The sequence below is a fragment of the Alligator sinensis genome, unplaced genomic scaffold (assembly GCF_000455745.1).
Source record: "Alligator sinensis unplaced genomic scaffold, ASM45574v1 scaffold1205_1, whole genome shotgun sequence".
In the NCBI taxonomy this organism is placed as follows: Eukaryota; Metazoa; Chordata; order Crocodylia; family Alligatoridae; genus Alligator; species Alligator sinensis.
The window spans coordinates 637,716-659,149 of NW_005842834.1; the positions used below are offsets into that span (position 1 = coordinate 637,716).

The 21,434-nt window shown below is 46.8% G+C and overlaps 1 protein-coding gene across 1 annotated transcript in view; it reads left to right on the forward strand.

The window, feature by feature from the left end:
- Nucleotides 1–4,096: 4,096 nt before the first annotated feature.
- The window catches only part of LOC106721792 (protocadherin beta-16-like), a 22,821-nt gene continuing 5,483 nt past the window's right edge, over nt 4,097–21,434 (forward strand). Inside the window, exon 1 of the mRNA XM_014525581.2 lies at nt 4,097–6,367. Coding sequence (XP_014381067.2) covers nt 4,167–6,367 — 2,201 coding nt within the window. The 5' untranslated portion in view covers nt 4,097–4,166. The remainder of the gene's footprint in view (nt 6,368–21,434) is intronic.

Consider the following 21,434-nt stretch of genomic DNA (forward strand, 5'->3'; position numbering starts at 1 on the left):
CAGAGCCGGCGGGGGCACCGGCTGGCAAGCGGGCGGGGAAGCCCTGGAGAGGAGGTAACAAGGGCGGGGCCGATGGGGACCCTAACGGGGATAGCCGCGGGGTGTGGCAGAAGACCCCAAGCAGGGACGGTTAAGCGGCGGACGGGCCGGGCCCACAACACCCCAAGAAGAATCAGCCGGGACGCCATACCCGAGCGGGGCAAGCAACTGGGGCTGGGGCACCTAGGCACAGGGAAAACACGGGGCCCATAGGTTAAGGGCACTCTATTCCTTTGTGACCTCCAGGTCCACTGGTCGCATCGCTTCGGCAGTCACGGTGGTGAGGATCGCACGCTAGGTCATAGGGTGGTTGGAATAGGGCACTAGGGATACGGGTTAGTCGGATCTAGGTCCAAGGGTCTCGAAGCCTTCACGCTCAAGCCGTGACCCAGGGACACTGGGACTCATGGCTGGAGGGCCACGGGAGGCTGGGGAAGAAGCCGAGTGGAACCAGGGACGCCAAAGTGCCAGAAGACGTGCGACCCAAGGTAGCGAGTGGCCGGAGTGTAGGGGAGGTCGGAGCCCCATGAGTGCCCGCCAAGAGGCCTGATGACCCTGAAGGCTGCCTCGAAGGGGAACCCCTTCACTGAGGTTCTATTCGAAGTCGTGGCAGGAGAATTAAGGGGACCCCCGGACGTCAGCCGGGGTAGCCTTTGGGTCCACTCGCAAGCCCGGGACAGGCAAGATTGATAGTCTGGGCTAAGGCGGCATGAGAACGCCTGGTAGAGCAGAGGTGGGCACAGTGAGCACCAAAGATGAGATAAGACTTTTAAATCAAGTCATACAAAGAGAGGCTGAAAGAGCGAGGCACGCTCAGTGTGTGGAAAGGGCATTTTAGCCGGGACATGATAACAGGCTTCAAGTATTTGAAGAGCTGCCTTAAAGAAAAGGAAGAAAACCTTTCCTGTATTGCTGCAGAGACTGGGACATGATCCAATGACCTGAAGTTGCAGCAAAGTCAGTTTAGATTGGATATCAGGAAAAACGTCAGTGCTAGAACAGTGAGGTTGTGAAAGAGATTTCCTAGGGAAGTTGTGCAGTGTCCATCCCTGGGGTGTTCAGGAAGAGGGTGGATAGCTACTGGTTGGGGATGGTTTAAGCGTAGCCATGCAGATGCCTCACTAGGGATATGCAGGGGTGTAGGTTTTAGCCGTGTTGGTCTAAGGACATAGGCAGACAAGGTTCCTTGGGTGAATTTGATATCTTTTATTAGACCAACAAAAGATATCAAATTCACCCAAGGAACCTTGTCTCACTAGGGATATTACCTTTGCTTCTGGGTTCTGTTTATTGCTGCATGGGATTGGGAGGGAATTCCACCCCTACCACAAATGCATATAACCCCCACTTTTCTTCAACATGTCTAAGTGTCTTTAGGACTTTATCAGAGATACTGGGTGTCTCCCCAAGGCTGGGGATTTTTACAGGGGTGTGCCACTGCTCCTGCTGGGAAATAATGTAGGAGGTTCCTTGCCCTTCCACTCGGTGTAAAACCAATCCTCAAACTGAAGGGGGGGCGGGGGGAGGTTACCCCATGGTCATATTGGCCCTGCGGGAAGGTGGGGGGCAGAGGGTGGAGTTCGATTGAGGATTCCCTTTCTCTATTCCCAGGGCGTGGCCTTTTACCTGGGATATCTTGATTGCTTAGTCACAAACTTTTCCAAATTAGGACATGGACTGCCATGACCTCCCTGCTTTTTATGTGGCCAGATACTGTTTTTTGTCATTTGTTGCATCAAGTTTGACAGTAGTTTTACTAGCAGGTTAGATTCGTTAGTAAACGGATATTTGTAAGATTTGACTAGGAAAGTCGGTTAGACTTCATTACCTACAGGATGCTTTCTGTATTCATAACTTCACTTAGTGAATGGAGAAAAGGTAAGTGGAAAGAATGACTACATATTGAGGAGCTACTTCCAGCAGATATAGGAGAGCTCGTAAAGAGCAATGGAAGAGTAGCTCACTGAGGAACATGGCTGAACTTCCTTTGGACCTTGATAAACTATTGAGGGAAACGATGTCAAAAGTGCAGGAAGTAGAAAAGACAAGATATGACAAGAAAAGACAAATTAGGAAAAAAAGAAAAGAAAAAACAAAAACCGGAATTCAGGAAGAAAAGAACAATTGTTTCCCACAAGACAGTAGTGGTTTGGGATCCATTCTGGGAAAACCGATTGAAACCTACACCTGACTTAGAATGAAGAGGGCTGTTTGGGATAAGGTGTACATTAAGTGTTTTTCTTGCTACTGTAGAAATAAAACAGCATTTCGGTTTCAGAAGGCAGTCTGGTGGTCACTAGATTTATCGCTGGTCACACATGCAAAAGGAAGAACAGCAGATAGCATGCCCAGAAATCTAGTGATTTGGGCAGAGTACTGCCCAGGAGGCTTGGTCCAAGAATGGGAGAATCCCATGATTCCTGACAGCAGAGCTGAAGGCAGAAACCTGATATTTCAAGCAATGTTTTGGGCAGTTCATGTATCTACACCTCATCCTATGATGCTCAAAGGCATCTGCTACTGTGGGTTCTTCCTCCCCCGCGCTAAATTATTATACCTGCCCTTAATTAGCCCTGTCTCTCAGCAAAGCTTTCGGTTCTCTGACAGGCTCCGGCGAATCCTGCTCCACTTCTACCAGGTAGGGAGGTAGCGGTGACAGAGCAGCTTACTGTGCCGGGGTTTCTCCTCCTCTTCTTCTGAAACAGTGACTTCTCCGTGTATTCTGCCCTTTATTTCGGAAAACTATTAATCAAATTAAACATCAGAAAGCTCAGCGTCAGAACGGTGAGATGGAGTAGACGTTGTAGCTTTAACATCACCATCTACTATTGTGTTGGGATGGATTTTGGAGATCTAAGCGGGTATTGGATGCAGGTTCTGAGACTCCTCAGCAAACTGGCTTTGGCGGAAGCATCCCTCTTTATGTAGTCAGGCTTAAGTTGACATTTCAGCCGAAACCCAAAATCAGACCCAATGATGTAGTACAAGTATTTGGATCTTGGTTAAAAAATGACTGTGCGATAATGGATATCACACACAGGGAGGAGAGAGAGCTCAGACGTATGGAAAGTGGAGCCCCAAATACAGGCAACACTTTTATATGGAAGATAAACAGGGGCAGACCTGACCTGAGGAAAACAAGTCGAAAATTTACTCCAGAAAATAGTCTTCTACTATATGCACCTTTTTTCTTGAAACTCACATTACATACATTACATACGTCCTCTGTGGCATAGAAATATACCAACAAGTAAGAACCTAGGTTGCATATTCTGTGCTTCTTCCAAAAAAAGGTATGGTTCTGACAGGGATGTCAAAGAGAAAAAAACTAGCCAGATTTTCGAAAGAAGGTATTAAATATCATTTATGGATAAAATTTTGAAACTTTTCATTTCTAAAACATGTTTAATCATAACAACAACGCAAATAAGGAAATCGAGTCAAAACATGATTATACTGCCTGTTGTAAACTTTCACATCGATACAGAGAGAGGATCCACTGGATAAACATTTTCCGTCAGGAGTTCCTTTGCTGGGAAACCTCTAAAAAGGTAACGGAGTCGATTGGATTCAAAATAATTCCTAAAATCGAAATCTAAAAGATATATCGGAGTTCAATTTTGCGTTATTTCTTCCAATTTTCTCATTAACACGTCATAATAGACCCCAAATATTAATGACATATCGGCTAAATAAATTAACCCTGTCGCTTCAATCTATTTCTTATTCAGACACATATAACAGTGTAGGTACAAACACGCATAATTTGCTTTAGGTAGCTGTCCTGTGACCATTATGCTTTAAAATAGACTATTTCACACACTTTTTAAAAATCGAACAGCAACGAGCATAACGTCCTGTCGCTTGGTGGCGCTGTTGACTAATACGAGGAAAGGGTGACTTGCAGTAGCTGAAGTCCCGGCTCTCCGGCAGGAAAACACTGTCTCTAGGAACCGGGAGCAGGAGAGCGGCTGTCTCGTCTCTTGCCTTTGAGAATATCACAGGAGACATCGGCACAACTCACCCTGTGGCATCTCAAGCGAACCCTTAGCAGATCGCGCTGGTGGGATGAATCGGGACTAGCGATATTTCTTCCGGATCGACCCGTGCCGCCTCCTGCAGACACAATGGCGGACACCGAGAGCAGAACAAAGCGGAGCAGGCAAGCCGCGTCTGTCCTTCTGCTCCTGTGCGTGGGGGCGATCGGCTCGGAGACGGTGCGGTACTCGGTGCCGGAGGAAATGGAGAGCGGGTCCTTCGTGGCTAATGTGGCAAAGGATGTGGGGCTGGAGCCCAGGAGCCTGTCTGCTCGCAGGGCCCGCCTGGTGTCGGACGCCGCGAGCCGGCATTTCCAGCTGAATGGCAAGACTGGGGACTTGCTTATCAAAGAGAAACTGGACCGCGAGGAACTGTGCGGGCAGACGGAGCCCTGCCTTGTTCGCTTTGAGCTAGTCCTGGAGAATCCCTTGCAGTCGTACCGGGCCGAGGTGCGGGTTACCGACATAAACGATCATTCCCCAGTTTTCAAAAGAGAGGAACATGTCTTCAAAATTCTCGAAACAACCTCTGCTGGATCACGGTTTCCCCTGGAGAGCGCTCGGGATTTGGATGTGGGAAACAACAGCCTTCAAAGCTACAGCCTTAGCTCCAATGGGCATTTCCATGTGCATATGGAGGAACAGAGCGACGGCACGAGACATGCGGAGCTAGTGCTGGACCAAGCCCTGGACCGAGAGCAACAGCCAGAGCTTAGTTTGCTACTCACTGCCCTGGACGGCGGCTCCCCGCCGAGGTCCGGCACTGCGCAAATCCGCGTCATTGTCCTCGATGCCATCGATATCAACGACAACTCTCCCGTTTTCTCCCGGGCCACTTACAAAGCCCAGGTTCTGGAAAACAGCCCCAGAAATTACCTGGTTCTTACTGTTTTTGCCACCGACTTGGACGAGGGAAGTAACGGGGAGATCTCCTACTCCTTCAGCCAGAAATACAAGGGAAGTAGCAAAGCGTTCCAGATCGACGCAGTCTCGGGGGAAATTCGGCTTCTGGAAGAACTGGATTTCGAAACGAGGGAGACCTACGAGCTGTACATCCAGGCCACGGACGGCGGGGGCCTGTCGGCGCACTGCAAAGTCCTGGTGGAGGTGGTGGATGTGAACGACAACGCGCCAGAGGTGACCCTGACATCGCTCATGAGCCCCATCCCCGAGGACGCGCCCCCCGAGACGGTGGTGGCCCTGCTCAGCGTCAGGGACCGCGACTCCGGGGACAACGGGAGGGCAGCCTGCTCCATAGAGGACGCGCTGCCCTTCTCCCTGAAGGCGACGTTCCGGGACTCGTACGCGCTGGTCACGGAGCGGGCGCTGGACCGCGAGAGCGTGTCGGAGTACAACATCACGATCGTGGCGCGGGACCAGGGCGCCCCCAGCCTGTCCGCCGAGCAGAGGATCAGGGTGAGAGTGTCCGACATCAACGACAACGCGCCCGTGTTCAGCCAGGCGGCCTACACCATGCACGTGCGGGAGAACACGGCGCCCGGCACGGCGATCGGCACAGTGCGCGCCGCCGACGCGGACGCGGAGCACAACGCCCGAGTGACCTACTCGCTCGTGCCCGCCGGCGCCGGCGCCGGGGCCCTGCCCGTGCTCGCCTACGTGGCGGTGAACTCGGCGGACGGCAGCGTGTACGCGCTGCGCTCCCTGGACTACGAGCAGACGAGGCAGCTGGAGGTGGGCGTGAGAGCGACGGACGCCGGGTCCCCGGCGCTCAGCTCCGAGGCCGTGCTGCGCGTCGTGGTGCTGGACGAGAACGACAACGCGCCCTTCGTGCTGCACCCGCTGCAGAACAGCACGGCGGCGTGGAGCGAGCTGGTGCCGCGCTCGGCCGAGCCGGGCTACCTGGTGACCAAGGTGGTGGCGGTGGACGCGGACGCGGGGCAGAACGCCTGGCTGTCCTACCAGCTGCTCCGCGCCACGGAGCCGGGGCTCTTCGCCGTGGCGCTGCACAGCGGCGAAGTGAGGACGAGCCGGCCGCTGACGGAGCGCGACACGGTGAAGCACAGGCTTATTGTGCTCGTCAGGGACAGCGGGGAGTCGCCCCTGTCCTCCTCCGCCACCCTCAACATCCTGCTCGTGGACGGCTTTTCCGACGCCTACCTGCAGTCCGCTGATGCCGCCGCCGCCGCCGCCGCCGAAGGGGCCGACACAGGCGCTTTAACCATGTACCTAACCGTCTCCCTGTGCCTCGTGTCCTTCCTCTTCCTGCTGTCCGTCGTGACATTTGTCCTGCTCAAGGTGTGCCGGAGGAGAGGGGGCGGGGAGCAGTACACCAGTGCTCCCGGCACGTTGTATGGCGACGGCAACTTGCCGAGAGACTGGGTGGATGTGTCGGGGACCGGCACCCTGTCCAGGGTGGGCTCTTCCGCCCGCTAGTCTCTATCTGTAAATCCTCATCTTTTCAATTTAAAGTGTAAAATATGGAAAAAAAATGTATCACTATTCAAAATCCTCTGTCTGTCCTTTAACATGGACATAGAAATTAGTGATTCTTGTAGATAAAACGATGTTTTCCTTTACATTATTTTCAATATTTTCACTGATCTAGGTAATGTGTACCCTAGAGCATTAATCACTAAATTAAACAATGTTGCTGTTGCTTATGGTTCCTTGTGTAGGTACGTTATCCGGAAATAGCTAGCGGGTTTTTGTAGGAATACATTAATGCCTTGTATTAGTGTTTTTTTTTTCTTTCCTGGAAGAAGTCAAGCCAAGCTTTCTATTCTTGACCTTATTTGTAGCGTGAAAGCTAAACATAATATTAATACGAAATAATACAGGCAGATTCCAGAGTTAAAAAGTTGTAGACTTCTTTCATTGGAATATTTTTTCCCAAGGGGGAACTTTAAGCAGTTAAGGCATATATTATTAGGAAATCCTGTTTGTTTACAGTTTTCAGCATGGAGAGCACACTGCCTTTCCCATTCCTTCCTTGTGACTTTCTCATGGCTCAGTCCCATGTTTGCGTCAACCTGGGCGGGCTGCAGCCCGGAGGCTGCAAACAGCTGCTGCCTCCCCGCCCCCGGCAGGCCCCAGTTGCCTCCGGCCCTAGGCTCCAGGGAGGCACCAGATAAGGGCGATGCTCCCAGCTGTGCTGCCCTCCTGGCTTCTGCAAACCAGAGTGTGGGACCCCGCGGGGCAGGGCACAGTGGAGGGCATAGAAAGTTGCCTGCCACTGGGAGATCCCTGCTGCCCTGGCCACACTTCCCCTGCAGGCAGGAGCAGCAGTGACAGGCACAACCCTGTGTGCTGCCCACGCTGCTCCCATGCACACAGGGGAAGTGTGCTCCGGGCAGCACAGAGCTTGCAGCAGCAGGCAGCTTCCGTGTGCGGCCCCTCTGCGTGCTGCCGCTCCCCGTCGCACACGCTGCGCTCCAATCCGGAGGGGCCGGGGGAGGGCAGCAGGGTCAGGAGCACAGCATGTGCGACCCAGAGCAGCAGCTCACAGAGGGGCCACACAGGGAAGCTGCCTGCTGCTGCAAGCTCTGTGCTGCCCGGAGCACACTTCCCCTGTGTGCATGGGAGCAGCGTGGGCAGCAGGCAAGGTTGTGCCCCTCGTTGCTGATCCCGCCTGCAGGGGAAGTGTGGTCAGAGCAGTGGGGAGCTCGGAGCTGCAGGCAGCTTTCTGTGCCCCGCGCTGTGCTCTGCCAAGTCGGGTCCCACACGCTGCTAGGGCAGCACAGCGGGGAGCATCGCGGGTATCTGCTGCCTTCCTGGAGCCCAGGGCCAGGTCTGGGGCTGGGAGGCAGCTGGGGCTCTGGCAGGGAGGCTGCAACTGGCCCAGGTTCTGGGTAGCTGCTGATAGCCACGGAGCCTGGGCTGGGGGTCAGGGGCTTTGGGTGGGGGCAAGGGGCACAAGCAGGGCTATGGGACAGGGGCTTTGGGTGGGGGCAAGGGGCCGCAGGGCTGGGGTGCAGGGGTTTGGCTGGGGGCAAGGGGCACAAGCAGGGCATCCTGCCATGTACCCCCCGACCTCATTTTGTTTTTCTGGCATGCCAGCACTCCGGCACCTTCCAAGGTAGGCGTTGTGGGTTTTTTTGGCACTCCGGCCAAAAAATGTTGCTTGCCCCTGTCCTACATGCTCATTCCAAGTCTTTTGGCCAAACCAACTATGGCTTTAAACCCCGCACCAGTTCCAGCGAAACTTGCTATTAAAAGAGCTTTTCATTTATGTTTAAAACTCTGGGTTTACAAATAGTTATAAATGCAATATGCTTAAAATGTTCTGAAAATAGTAAAGTAACCGGTTAGGAGATTGCACTTCGCTACAAATGGATATTACAACACACCTTTTCTCGGTCTGATGGGTAAAACAAAATATATCTAGCATTACTAAGCTACACAAAACAAAATATGTTAAAAAATATGTTCCGGTATTTGTGCCCGAAAGCTTGCAAATAAAGAATTTTTTTTTCTAAAAATCTTGTTGGTCTAATAAAATATATCATCTCTATTACGAGTCCTGATTGCCTTTACCTCTAGACCAATACAGCTACAACCTGGACACCTGACACACAGATTATATCAAATTTTACCCAATTTTTAAAAATGAAGTCTTCATATTTTCCCAAGCAGGAAGCAACTGTGACCACCTGATACCTGAGATCCTGCTCCTTCCTTTGTTTCAAGGTAATTTCCATCATCACAGGTCCTCACAGAGGTGAGAAGCTTCATACCAACTATGAACTGACTTCCCAGAGGAGTTTTCCATCTATTGACTCCCCTGTGAAATCCTATGAAATATGAACTTTCATTTCTACCCAGGAGAACTTTTACAACTTTACTCCAATGCCTGATGACAGGTGTCTGTGCCTGAAAGCTTGCAATTAAAGACTTTTTTTGCAAAAATCTTGTTGGTCTAATAAAAGATATCATCTCTACTAGGAGTCTGGATACTTTTAACAATGATTTTCTAGAAATATTTAGTGATTGTCCAAAACATAAGCCGTCTTACATTTCAAAGCATTTTTTTCTGATTCTTACCGAGCTTTCTTGAAAAAACGATCTACTGCAAGATGACAGGGCAGGAGAACTTTAGAGAACATTGGCTGCTTTGTGGGAAAGGCAAGAACTGAAGATGCTTAAAAGAGTCTCTGCAAGGAAGTTCCCTTTAATGTTAAGTGTTTAATGGCTGCTGTCGTTCTATGGTTTTAACTCATAATATTCCTTGTTTAAAAGAAGTTTTAGTTCAAAAAACAAAGTAAAAATGATATTCTGGACTTCAATGGACCAAGGAATACCTGTAGAAAAGTGAACAAAATTTTCTTACAAGTAATTTTAGGATATTGATGCAGTTGTAGGTTTAGTCAGCATAATAATTTGTCCTAAATTTTAACACTAGTGTGGATAATTTAAAATTTCCAGAAGCATCTGCAACCACCTATTCTGCATTATAACATAAGCAACCAATTGGAAATCTCCTCATACTATGCCTGAAGTCACTAATCACTGTAGTAACTACTCCCACTTGTTGGGACCCAGAGGCCTGTGGGCCTGGGTTTTCCTTCTCTTAACTTTGCTTACCCTGAATCTTTGAGCTGGGAAATTTAACCTCTGTTTCAACTGAGCTGCAAAGCTTCAACTCAGCAACAAAATATGACAGGAGAGTTACTTTGACCATGATCCCTTCTTGACAAAGAAAAGAAGTCTTGAAATATCTTTTCTGGATGACCAACCTCAAAAGAAGTGAACCAACCAAAAAAGGGAAATTTGGCTTGTGAAAATTGGGACAATCGACAGCGACACTGACCTCCACCTAAGAGTGAAATAAGTATCTAAAATTGGGAAATTTAGTTAAGATTAATCATATATGGTAAGGGTAGGCTTATTAATATGCATTGGGGGAACAGCTAAAATTCTACTACCGGGTGATGCCAGTGCATGCATTGCAGATGACTACACCACTTGGAACAAGAGTTGTGGGGAAATTCAGACATGAGTCTCTAAACACAAATGGAGAATTACTCTTGGAACTCTGCATAGCTTTGACTTTGCTATAATGAACTCCCTTTTCAACATACCAGAAAAGTGGTTCTACTCTTGGCAGCATCCTCGGTCAAAATGATGGCACCTTTTAAACTACATCATCATCACTCATTGCAGTGACCTGAAGGCTGCTTACATTACCAGCGCTATGTGAGGCACAGAATACCCTAATGGATCACCAGCTTATCCATATTAAATTGGACATCAGGATACACACTCCAAAACCAAAGTTTGCTCCAAAACCAAACCAATGTGTCGATGTTTCAAAATTTTGCATGAAAGAGAGGAGAACGCAGTTATCAACTTGTCCTCATACTGAAATATTAAACTGTGGCAATTGAAGAGTAAGTGGAACTCTCAATTAAGGTGGGTGCTTTTCAAACTGCAGTGAAATCGGCTCCTAAAGAAGTCCTTGATGTCCTAACTCAATGAAATGTGGTCTTGTTCTATGCAAATGACAACAATATTCAAGCCCTCCTTGTGGCCCATGGAGCTATGCACCAAGTTAAATTGAGCAAAATTTCCTCTCTTTGGGCTGCAGAAGACTTCAAGAAATCAAAACCTGAAGCACAGAAAAAGCTTCTGACAGCACCACCCTCCTGACTGAGCACAGTATGATATTAGAAAGATGGAAAGAACATGTTGCAACCCTCATCTATCGTGAGTCCAGCACAAATGATCAAATAGTAGATTCAACTGAGCAAAGATCAGTTCGATATGAACTCAGAGATCCCCCAGCTCTGAAGAAGACTAAGAACATGCTTATGGAAATGACAGAAAGGCAGCTGGAGCTGAGGAAATCTTAACTGAAGTTCTTAAATATGGTGGCCCTACACTTCACAAAGCTTTGCTAGACCTATTTACTTTCTGCTAGGAAAATAAGACTTTACTCCAGGATTTTAAAGATGCCAAAATTGTAACTATCTACAAGTGCAAAGGAGACAGACATGACTGCAGCAACCATCATGGCATTTTGCTCCTTTCCATCGCTGGTAAGACCCTTGGTACGCTGTTGCTAAGAAGGCTCCAGGTTTTTTAAAATGATGTATTCCCTGAATTCCAATGAAGTTTTTGTTCATCACACAACACTGCTGGCATGCCAGTTACAGGAGAAAGCTGCCAAAAAACAAATGATCCTGTATCTTGCATTTGTCAACTTCAGTAAGATGTTCAATTCTGTTGGACACTCTGCTCCCTGATGCCTTCTTGCAAATTTCAGCTGCCCAGGCCAACTAATTCACCTCATACACTGCTTCCATGACAACATGCAGGCCCATGTATCAGTGGATGCCAACTCGTATGATCCCTTTCCTGTAGTTCATGGGGCTAAACAGGGCTGCATGCTTGGCCTCTATATTATTTACTCTGTTCTTTGCTGAAGTGCTAGGAATCACCACAAATACTACCACTACTCATGTCACCTTAACAACACAATTTAATCACAGAATTCTAAACCTCTTCCAATTCAAGGCAAAAAAGCAAATCCCAACAAAGTGAAGTAAAGGATCCAATGTATGCCAATGACTCGGCATTTCTTACCCTTTCTGAGAATGTCCTGCAACATTTTCTGAATGCCTTTGCCCATGCTACATCAGTTTTTGGCTTCTGTAATAAGAAAACCAAAGTTCTATACCAGCCACCTCGTGTCAGAAACCTATCACCTCCATCACCAACAGAAATAAAAGTAAATGGCAGCCAATTAAACAAGGTCAAGTCCTTTTGCTACCTAGGTATCAGAATTGCTGATGACACCAGCATTGACAATGAACTTTCAGCATGTTTAGAGTCAGCTGCCTCAGCTTTTGGTCACCTACAGCAAAGATTATGGACAAGACGGTGGGGCAAGGGGGCAAAGTGTCTACAAAATGCCAGATTACAGAGCTGTTTTGCTTCCTTGTCTTCTATACTCGTTAGAGACCTGGTCCCTTTATCATCGCCATATCAAAAAACTTGCAAACTGCTTGCAACAGTGCCACATATACAGTATAATGGGTATTAAATGGTCTGACAAAATGACCAACAACAGAGTACTATGACTGGCAGCTCTGCCAAGTGTGGAAGCCATGCTAGCACAGAGGCAAATGACCTGGGTGGTCATGTCACACATATGGGCAACAATCGACTGCCTAAGAGAGTTCTGTACAGTGAATTTGAAAAAGACAGTAGGAAGGTTGCCTGTTTCAAACTCAGCTACAAGAACTGCCTTGATCAACAGTAAGAGCCTTACCTTCTTCTAATTTTACGGAGCTAAATGAGAAAGACACAGGAATTTTCTACGATTTGGCAGGGATACTATCAGATTGAAGATTTTTACTCTCAGGACCCTGTTGTGATCGGATAATAGTGGAGTTTTGGTAGATACCAAGAGAGGAAATTTCAAATTTGAGTATTCTAATTGAAACCTCCCTTTATGATTTTTATGAACTATTGTCTTTGGGAAAGAAACAGCCACTCTTGTTCTCCATACTTCTGGTATCCATGGATATCCAGTTTATGCCAAACCATTCAAAATTCTTTATAAACTGGAAGCAGTGAGGACAGTGGAAAAAAACAAGGAAAGAGTCAGGAGATACGTGTAAGGATTGGATCTGGAATTTGCAATATATACTTTTTAATTCCATTTCTACCTTGTGAGCAGTTGAATTGCATCATAAAGGTTTCCTTACCTACAAAACTCTCCCACATGGTAAAGTGAAGGTATTATATTCACTGCAGAGGGAAGGGAATTTTAATTTCTATGAAATAGGATCGTTCTTATTGATAATTTTTCTAATACATCCATACAATACAACATCCCAGGTAAGAATCATAGACAAACATAATTACAGATTTTAATATGCAGTCATCTACAGGGTGACCTGCAGGATGCAAATGTGGAAGTAGTGGATGTGGACTATCACATCCCTGAAGGGACAGATCCTTCAGCAAGCTGCAAGGATGCCTCAGAGAACTAAGTGATGGCCATATTGATTGTCAGAAGCCATGATTCTGGGGGCCAAGGGAGAAAGGGTTTCTACCTTTCAGGACATCTTCCTTTTGCCTTAAAATCAATCTTTGGAATTAACATGTCTTAATTATCTGGGGTCCATTGCACACACAGAGAAATATCATCTGGTAATTTGTCACCTGATGCAACAGAGTTCAATTCTCCCACCATTTCACCAGAGACAATAGTCTTGGAAGGGCCAGGTATTAATGATTTTTCTCCACCTCCTTCAATTTACTGAAATATCCTACATTTATCTCCAAGGAAATGATAACCTGGCTGTAATGAAACACAAGGCCACCAGTTTAGCATCAGAGCACAACGCCACACTGCCATATTCATAGTATCCATTAATACTGACTAGGATGTATATACACTGCAGTCCCTTGGACTTGGGGTAGATGAGGGAAGCATGGTTGCCAACCCAAGACATCTTAATGAGCATTTTTTTACTAACACTTATTCTTAATTCTATGTTTTACACAATGTAAATGTACCTCTTCTACCAAGCCCTGCTCTCCTGCTAGGACTCAGTAGAAGGGCTGCATTCAGATTCAGGCATTCAACATCAACTATAGTAAAGAAAAGGAAAAAACTGTCATAACCCAATTAACTTGTGCCCATGCCACTGAGCAAGAGATACCATTCAAATCATCCTCATTTTGACAATTAAGGGTTAAAAGACATCCCTGCCAAAAATTCCTTGAAACAAAACGCAGCCGGAGAACTGCAGATAATTGGTCAGCTGAAATAAAATGCTAGGGGAAACTATATATAATTGGTCCAAAAATAAGCGTAAGCTCCTCACACACAGCACACACGTAACAGGTAGAGAAACCTAACCCACTACCTTGTAACTTGAGGAGACAAAGAGCTGCCACCTACCAAAAATTAAAGATTCCGTATAACGGTTCACCATTGGGTATCCCTGTAAAACACCTCTGCCTATAAATAGTTTAAGGTTTCCACCCAAGTCGGAGAGCTCTGGGGATCTCACAGGAAACACCTGTGCTTGTCACCAGAGAACTGGGAAATTGATCAATTCCCAATCAATCACCCTGTCAGCGTAAAATATTGACGTAGAAAGTCTTGCAAACTCGACCGTTCATTCCGGCGCCACGTCCGTCATTATCTCGTTGTAACCTAACTGCGTGCGTGTACTCGACTCTGTAACCGAAGTTATACGCGTATACTCAACTCTATAACCGAAGCTGTAATGGAACAAAGGCTCGCCTGCGTCGTCCATCACTATCTAGACAACGTAAGTAAACAAACTCCTGTAACCTACACGTGTCTGTGCCTGGTTAATTCCACTCCATCCATCACTACCCGCCTGCCGAGCTCTAAATCTAAACACTCCGGTGTGTGAGTCAGACAAGCTGCCGGTGGCTGCTCTGATTCACGACAAAAACATTGTTTGTCGGTAAAAAGCTGACAGTAAAAATTAATTTTTTGGGTTGGCAGCCCAGCTTGACTGCAGTGATCATTTTACACTGTGCTTCCCACTCATACCCCATGCCTTGATGCCCCAAACTGCACCCTGCTGCTCTGCAGCAGTCTCCCATTCTTACCTTTGCTACTTTTGCTCCCCTCTATCACAGCATATACCCCCGAAAGAAACCTGTGTGAGACCCATTACTACTATGGGCAGCTGGGATGCAAAAGCAACAGTTCATGGCTGAAACCACTCCCTGCAGGGTGCTGCAGCACTGCCACTGGTACATTGCAACATGCTGCTTTTCTCTGTTTGCCCCAGCTGCAGCTGCTTAGTATTTTTATTGTTACTAAAGATTTTTTATGGACCTTACTGAAAGCCATTTTTAGCCTGATTGCTTACTGAAAGTTAGTAAATTAACTGACATTTGGCAGTCCTGGAGAGGGTGTTCCAGGTCTTCCTAGAGCACCATAGCATAGATCCCTGCACTCTGGTTTGAGGCAGTCATGCCTGCTAGTGTAATACACAAAAATGATAATGTACCAATTGTGTTACACCTGGAGGGTGTAACGCAATTGCTTTCGGCTCCCTTACAGTTTCCCCCACAGTCATACTTTTGGCTCCTCCACAGGCTCTGGCCAATCCTGCTCCACTTATACCATTAGACCTGCAGAACAGCACATCAGCCTTCAGCCACCAAGTATCCTGCCTGGCCAAACCAGGTGACTTGATGTCCAAGGAAGTAATGATAGATGCAGACATGGAGCAGAATGCCTGGCTCTCCTACAAGCTACTCAAGACCACAGACACAGGTCTCTCACCATGGGGCTCCAGACAGGCTAAGTTAGGATCCAAAGGCCAATAACAGATGAGGAATAGATGAAGCAGTGGGTTGTTGTGATTATTACAGAGATAGGAGAGGAACACCATTCTTCCTCAACTATTCAGTATACTTCCAGTGGATGGGTATAATGGAGAGCCAAAGGCTCCTCTTACTTTAAGGGTGAAGGAACAGCAGGGAAAGCCTCAGGCAAAGAAAGCTGCCCATTATGAGCTGCCAGGGAATAGGTACCTGCTACAAATACTTACTGCTGAGGAAGCTGCGCTCCAGTAGCATACTGGGCTAGGGTCATGGAAGTATATAAACACAGTCCCTGTTACAGGAGGGGCAGTCTGGCCCTGGAGGCTGCAGAAGCATTGAGCACCAAATCAGGGAGATGCCGGAGAGCTCCTAGGTGGCACCTGTCTGGAGAAAGGCAAACAGACTGCTTCCTTGCAGAGGAATATGGTCTGAGGTAAAGGGAACCCTGGTTGTGCAGGAAGGTAGTCATTGTTTATGTTCAGGCAAAGCGGAGATTTAGTTTGTGTTGCAGCCAGAAGGTTGGAGGTTGAGAAGACCAAGACCCTAACAAGGGTGAAAGCCTGAGGTGGCCAATATCAGATTGGTGCTAAGTGCCGACCCAGATTCTGAAGTGATAACGCCTGCAAGGCATGGGCATGAGTATAGGGGAGGTTGGAGGCCATGATTAGCCCTTAAGGCTAGCTGGTGCCCTGGGGAAGAGCAATGGTGGGCCACTAGGGTCCATCTAGTGAGGACAAGGTGCAGAACAGACGAAGTTTGGAAGAGCTAGCTGGCATCTAGAGGTACTGGGGTTCACTCTGGGACCCATTAGGCAGCCTCCCTTCCATTCAAACAGTTTTATCAAGGTGTAGCAGGTGAATAAGAAGTGGAGGGCACTCTAGAGCTGGAGTCAGGTAAGGGTTGTGTGACCACCAAGGGGCATCACCATCACCCTCGGAGCCCTAACCTAGTTACAAAATGGATTTCATATGTCAAAGTGCAATTTGTTTCTTCATTTAAGGAACACAAGGAAGAATAGAATACTACATAAACTGTGCCCATATAAGTGTTTTCTCTCTAATTTAATAATTTTTTCTGACATTGCTTGGTTGTAAGGACTGAAGGAATCCTGAATTTCCTGTTTGAATAACAGAAAGATCTCAACAGATTGGAATGCTGGGAGGGAGTCAACAGGAAAAAGCTGAATGCCAAGAAATTCAAAGCACTTTAACCATGGGAAGAATACTCAAAAATACAACTACAAAATTGGCGACACCTGACTTGGATTCATCAATAGAAGTATTAGGTGCAAAACATGGAACATGATAGTGCCTCTCCCCTCAGCCCTGGTTAGGTGTCATCTAAAGTACTGTGTATAGTTTTGGGCTGAAAATTTCAAAAAGGATGTGGAGCAGTTGGATAAGGGCCAAAGGTCAGCACCAAAGATGATAAAGGACTTTTAAAGCAAGGCATACAAGGAGAAGCTGAAAGAACAAAGCACATTCAGTGTGTGGAAAGGGCATTTTAGCGGGGACATGATAACAGTCTCCAAGTACTTGAAGATCTCTTTTGCTGCAGAGCCTGGGACACAATCCCATGGCTTGAAGTTGCAGCAAAGTAGGTTTAGATTGGATATCAGGAAAAACTTCAGTGCTAGTACAGTGACACAGTGGAATAGATTGCCTAGGGAATTTTTAGAGTTTCCATCACTGGGGTGTTCAGGAAGAGGTTGGATAGCTACTGGTTGGGGATGGTTTAAGCATAGCCATGCAGATGCCTCACTATGGATATTTCCTATGCTTCTGGGTTCTGCTTATTGCTGCATGGGTTTGGGACGGAATTCCACCCCTACCACAACCACATATAGCCCTCACTTTTCTGCAACATGTATCAGTGTCTTTAGGACATCCTCAGAAACACTGGGTCTCCCCCCCCAAGGGTGAGGATTTTTACAGGGGGGGTTTCACTGCTCCTGCTGGGACATAATGTAGGAGCTTCCTTGCTCTTTCCTTTGGAGTCAGAGAAATTCCCAAATTGAAGGGGCGAGGGGTGTTACCCCATGGTCATATTGGCCAGGGAGGCAGGGGAGGGAGTGTGAACTTAGCATTGCCTTCTTCTGTACCCAAGGCGTGGCCATTTACCTGGGGTATCTTGATTGTCTATTCACAATCTTTTACAAAATTCGGATGTAGACTGACATGACTTCCCTGCTTTACATGTGGCTAGATAGGGTGTTTTGTCATTTATTGCATCAAGTTTGACAGTAGTTTTACTAGAAAGTAAAAAGAAGGATATTTATAAGATTTGACAAGGAATGCTGGTTAGATGACATGACCTCTGGAGGGGCATTCCAACCCTATTTTCCTTTGGTTTCTAACTGAGGTAGATTGGATTTTGACCTGATCAATAGGATGCTTTCTGTATTCATACAGAACATGAAAGGAGAAAAGGAGAAAGGAGTGAAAGGAGAAAAAGCAAGTGGAAAGAATGAATACATGTTGAAGAGTACTTCCCAGCAGACATAGGAGAGTTCATAAAGACCAATAGAAGAGTATCTCACTGAGGAATATGGCTAAACTTCCTTTGGACCTTGATAAACTATTTGTGGGAAACGATGTCAAAAGTGCAGCAAGTAGAAAAAACAAGATAGGACAAGAGAAAACAAGAAAAAAGAAAAGAAAAAAACCCAGGAATGTCAGGTAGAAAAAAACAATTGTTTTCCACAAGACGGTAGTGGTTTGGGATCCATTCTGGGGAAACTGATTGAAATCTACACCTGACTGAAAATGAAGAGGGCTGCTTGGGATAAGATGTACATTAAATGTTTTTGTTAGTATTGTAGAAATAAAACAGCAGTTCGGTTTCAGGAGACTGTTTGGTGGTCACTAGTTTTATCGCTGGTCACAGATACAAAAGAAAGAACAGCAGGTACCATGCTCAACAAACTGGCTTGGTCCAGGATTGGGAGAATCCCATGATTCTTGACCAGCAGAGCTGAAGGCAGAAACCTGATATTTCAAACCATGTTCTTGGCAGTTAATGTATGTACACCTCATCCTATGATGCTCAAATGCACCTGCTACTGTGGGTTCTTCCTCCCCAGCTCAATATATATTAATATAACAGCCCTTAATTAGCCGTATCTCTCAACAATGCTTTCGGCTCACCCAGAGGCTCCGGCCAATCCTGCTCCATTTCTACCAGTTAGGGAGGCAGTGGCAACAGAGCAACTTACTCTGTCGGGGTTTTTCCTCCTGTTCTTCTGAAACAGTGACTTCTCTGTGTATTTTGCCCTTTATTTCAGAAAACATGTAATCTATTTAAACATAAGAAAGCTGAGTGTCAAGGGAGATGGAGTTTGTAGCTTTAATATCACCATCTATGTCGCAGGGCACTAGAGTGTCCTGCTCCTTTTAAGGGCTGGAACTGCTAGGGTGAGAGCCCTAGCAGTCAGTTGGGAGCCCCAGCTGCTGGTTATCAGGTCAGCCAGAATGAGTTATTTGGCCTGCACCTGCCAGCAGTCAGCTGACCAGAAGGGGCAGGGCCTGGCTCATATATGAACCCCGGGGCTGAGGCCAGGAAGGCAGTTCTCCCCTAGCAGCCAGAGGGGAAGTAGCCTCCAGGGGGGAAGTGCCCAGTGATGCTGCAACTGCCTGGTATGCTGCACCTGGGGCTAAGGGGGCTCTAGGAGCTCCACAGATACCCTTGCCTGCTAGACACTTAGTGCCAGGGACGAAATCTGATTCTCTTAAAGGGTCAGAGTGCATACCCTGATCTTTTGTATTATGTTATAGCCCAGGGGCTTATGTTTTGTTTGCTTTTGTATACTATCGGTGGTTTGGGTGATGCTATTTGGGGAAGGAGGAGGCGTCTTTGGGGCCCACTGCAGTGTGGGGACCCTGGTGCCAGAGAGGGCATGGTGTTTGGGGTGCACAGACCCTGGAGCCAGCAAGGGCTCAGCGTTTGAGGCGCACAGACCCTGGTACCAGTGGGGCACAGCGGCAGGGCTGCAGAGAGCCCAGAGAGAGGACAAGGGCCTAGACAGGCCCTTGTCCTCAATTACAGCAAGGCCTAGACAGGACAACATTGGTGCCATCTGTTAGGCTTGGTGTGTGGTAAAGGGGCAGTTGGAGCCACGCAAATAGCTCATAAGGCTGGGGTGTCCTGTGACATCTCTTTTGGAATGGGACCCACAAGGGGTCTGGGAACCCACGGGGTTTAAGGAAATCCATCAGGATCGTGTCCAATGGAACATGAAGGCAGTCTCCCTATATCATAAATCCATCAAGATGTGGTGGGCAAGAATAGTAAGTGCACATCGGGCCAAACTGGCACAGTCAAGGGGCCTTAGGGGTAACACGGCCATCTTTGGGGACCCATCCCATGACAGTCCTGTATTGTGTTGGGATGGATTTTGGAGCTCCATTTTGGAGATCTAAGCAGGTATTGGATGCAGGCTCGAGACTCCTCAGGAAACTAGCCTTTGTGGAAGCATCCCTCTTTATGTAGTCAGGCTTAAGTTACCATTTTAGCTGACACCCAAAATCAGACCCAATAATGTAGTACAAGTATTTGGATCTTGGTTAAAGAATGAGTTTCTCCTGGTGTGTGATAATGGATATCACACACAGGGAGGAGAGAGAGCTCAAACATATGGAAAGTAGAGCCCTACATACAGGCAACACTTTTAAATGGAAGATTAAATGGGGGCAGACCTGACCTGAGGAAAACAAGTCAAAATTTTACTCCAGAAAATAGTCTTCTACTATATGCACCTTTTTTCTTGAAACTCACATTACATACACTACTCTGTGGTATAGAAATATACCAACAAGTAAGAACTTAAATTGCATATTCTGTGCTTCTTCCAAAAAAAGGTATGGTTCTGACAGGGATGTCAGAGAGAAAAAAGTAGCCAGATTTTCGAAATAAAGGATTCTAGGCAGTATTAAATATCATTTATGGATAAAATTTTGAAACTTTTCATTTCTAAAACATGTTTAATCATAACAACAACGAAAATAAGGAAATCGAATCAAAATATGATTATGCTGTCTGTTATAAACTTTCACATCGATGCAGAGAGAAGGTCCACTGGATAAACATTTTCCATCAGAAGCTGCTTTTCTAGGAAGCTTCTGCACAGGAAATGAAGACCACTAGGTTTAAAATAATTCCTAAAATTGAAGATTAAAATATATTACGGAGTTTAATTTTGAGTTAATTCTTCCAATTTTCTCATTAACACTTCATAATATACCCCACATATTCATGACATAACGGTGAAATAAATTAATCCTGTAGCTTCCATCTATTTCTTATTCAGGCATATATAACAAGGTAGAGACAAACGCATAATTTGGTTTATGTTGCTGTCTTGTGACCATGACGCTTTGAAACAGACTCTTTAAAACGCTTAAAAAAAACAAAACACCAAGGAACATAACGTCCTGGCGCTTGGTGGCGCTGTTGACTAATACGAGGAAAGCAGCAGTGTCTGACGTCCGGGCTCGCGGGCAGGAGTAACAGTCAAGCCCTCAGTCTTTTCCCTCTGAGGGTCTCAGACCGAGAGTGAGGGAAGCGTGATAACTACCAATCCAATGGATGATCGAGGTCCCGGTCCAATAACGCTTTTACAGGTAAGTATCCAATTATAATCCAATCCAATAGGTCACCCCTCTCACTGCTACGTTCACTGCTCATATGCCTCAGACACACAGGTATGATCACCAACCGAGTAAACTCACACACCGGTCAAACCTCAAGTACTCTCAAGCATCCATATTCCATTCGCCCCCCAAATCACGCCTCAGGATTCATTAAATACTCACCAAAATCACACCATATGTCAGTTATTCTTCTCACCAAATGTACTCATGTGCACAGCACACCCTATTATGGTGCTCTCAGTACTCAGATGTAGCACACTGCACTCTAGCGGACCACACAAGCTACTGCACATGCTCCACAGGTGTAAGTGGGTCACTGAAGTCGTCAAGGTGGACAGTTCAGCAATTCTAGAACCTTCCCACCTCTAATCAGTGTGCACATGCTCAGGAGGGATCTCATGCTACGGATCACGTCCAACACTCA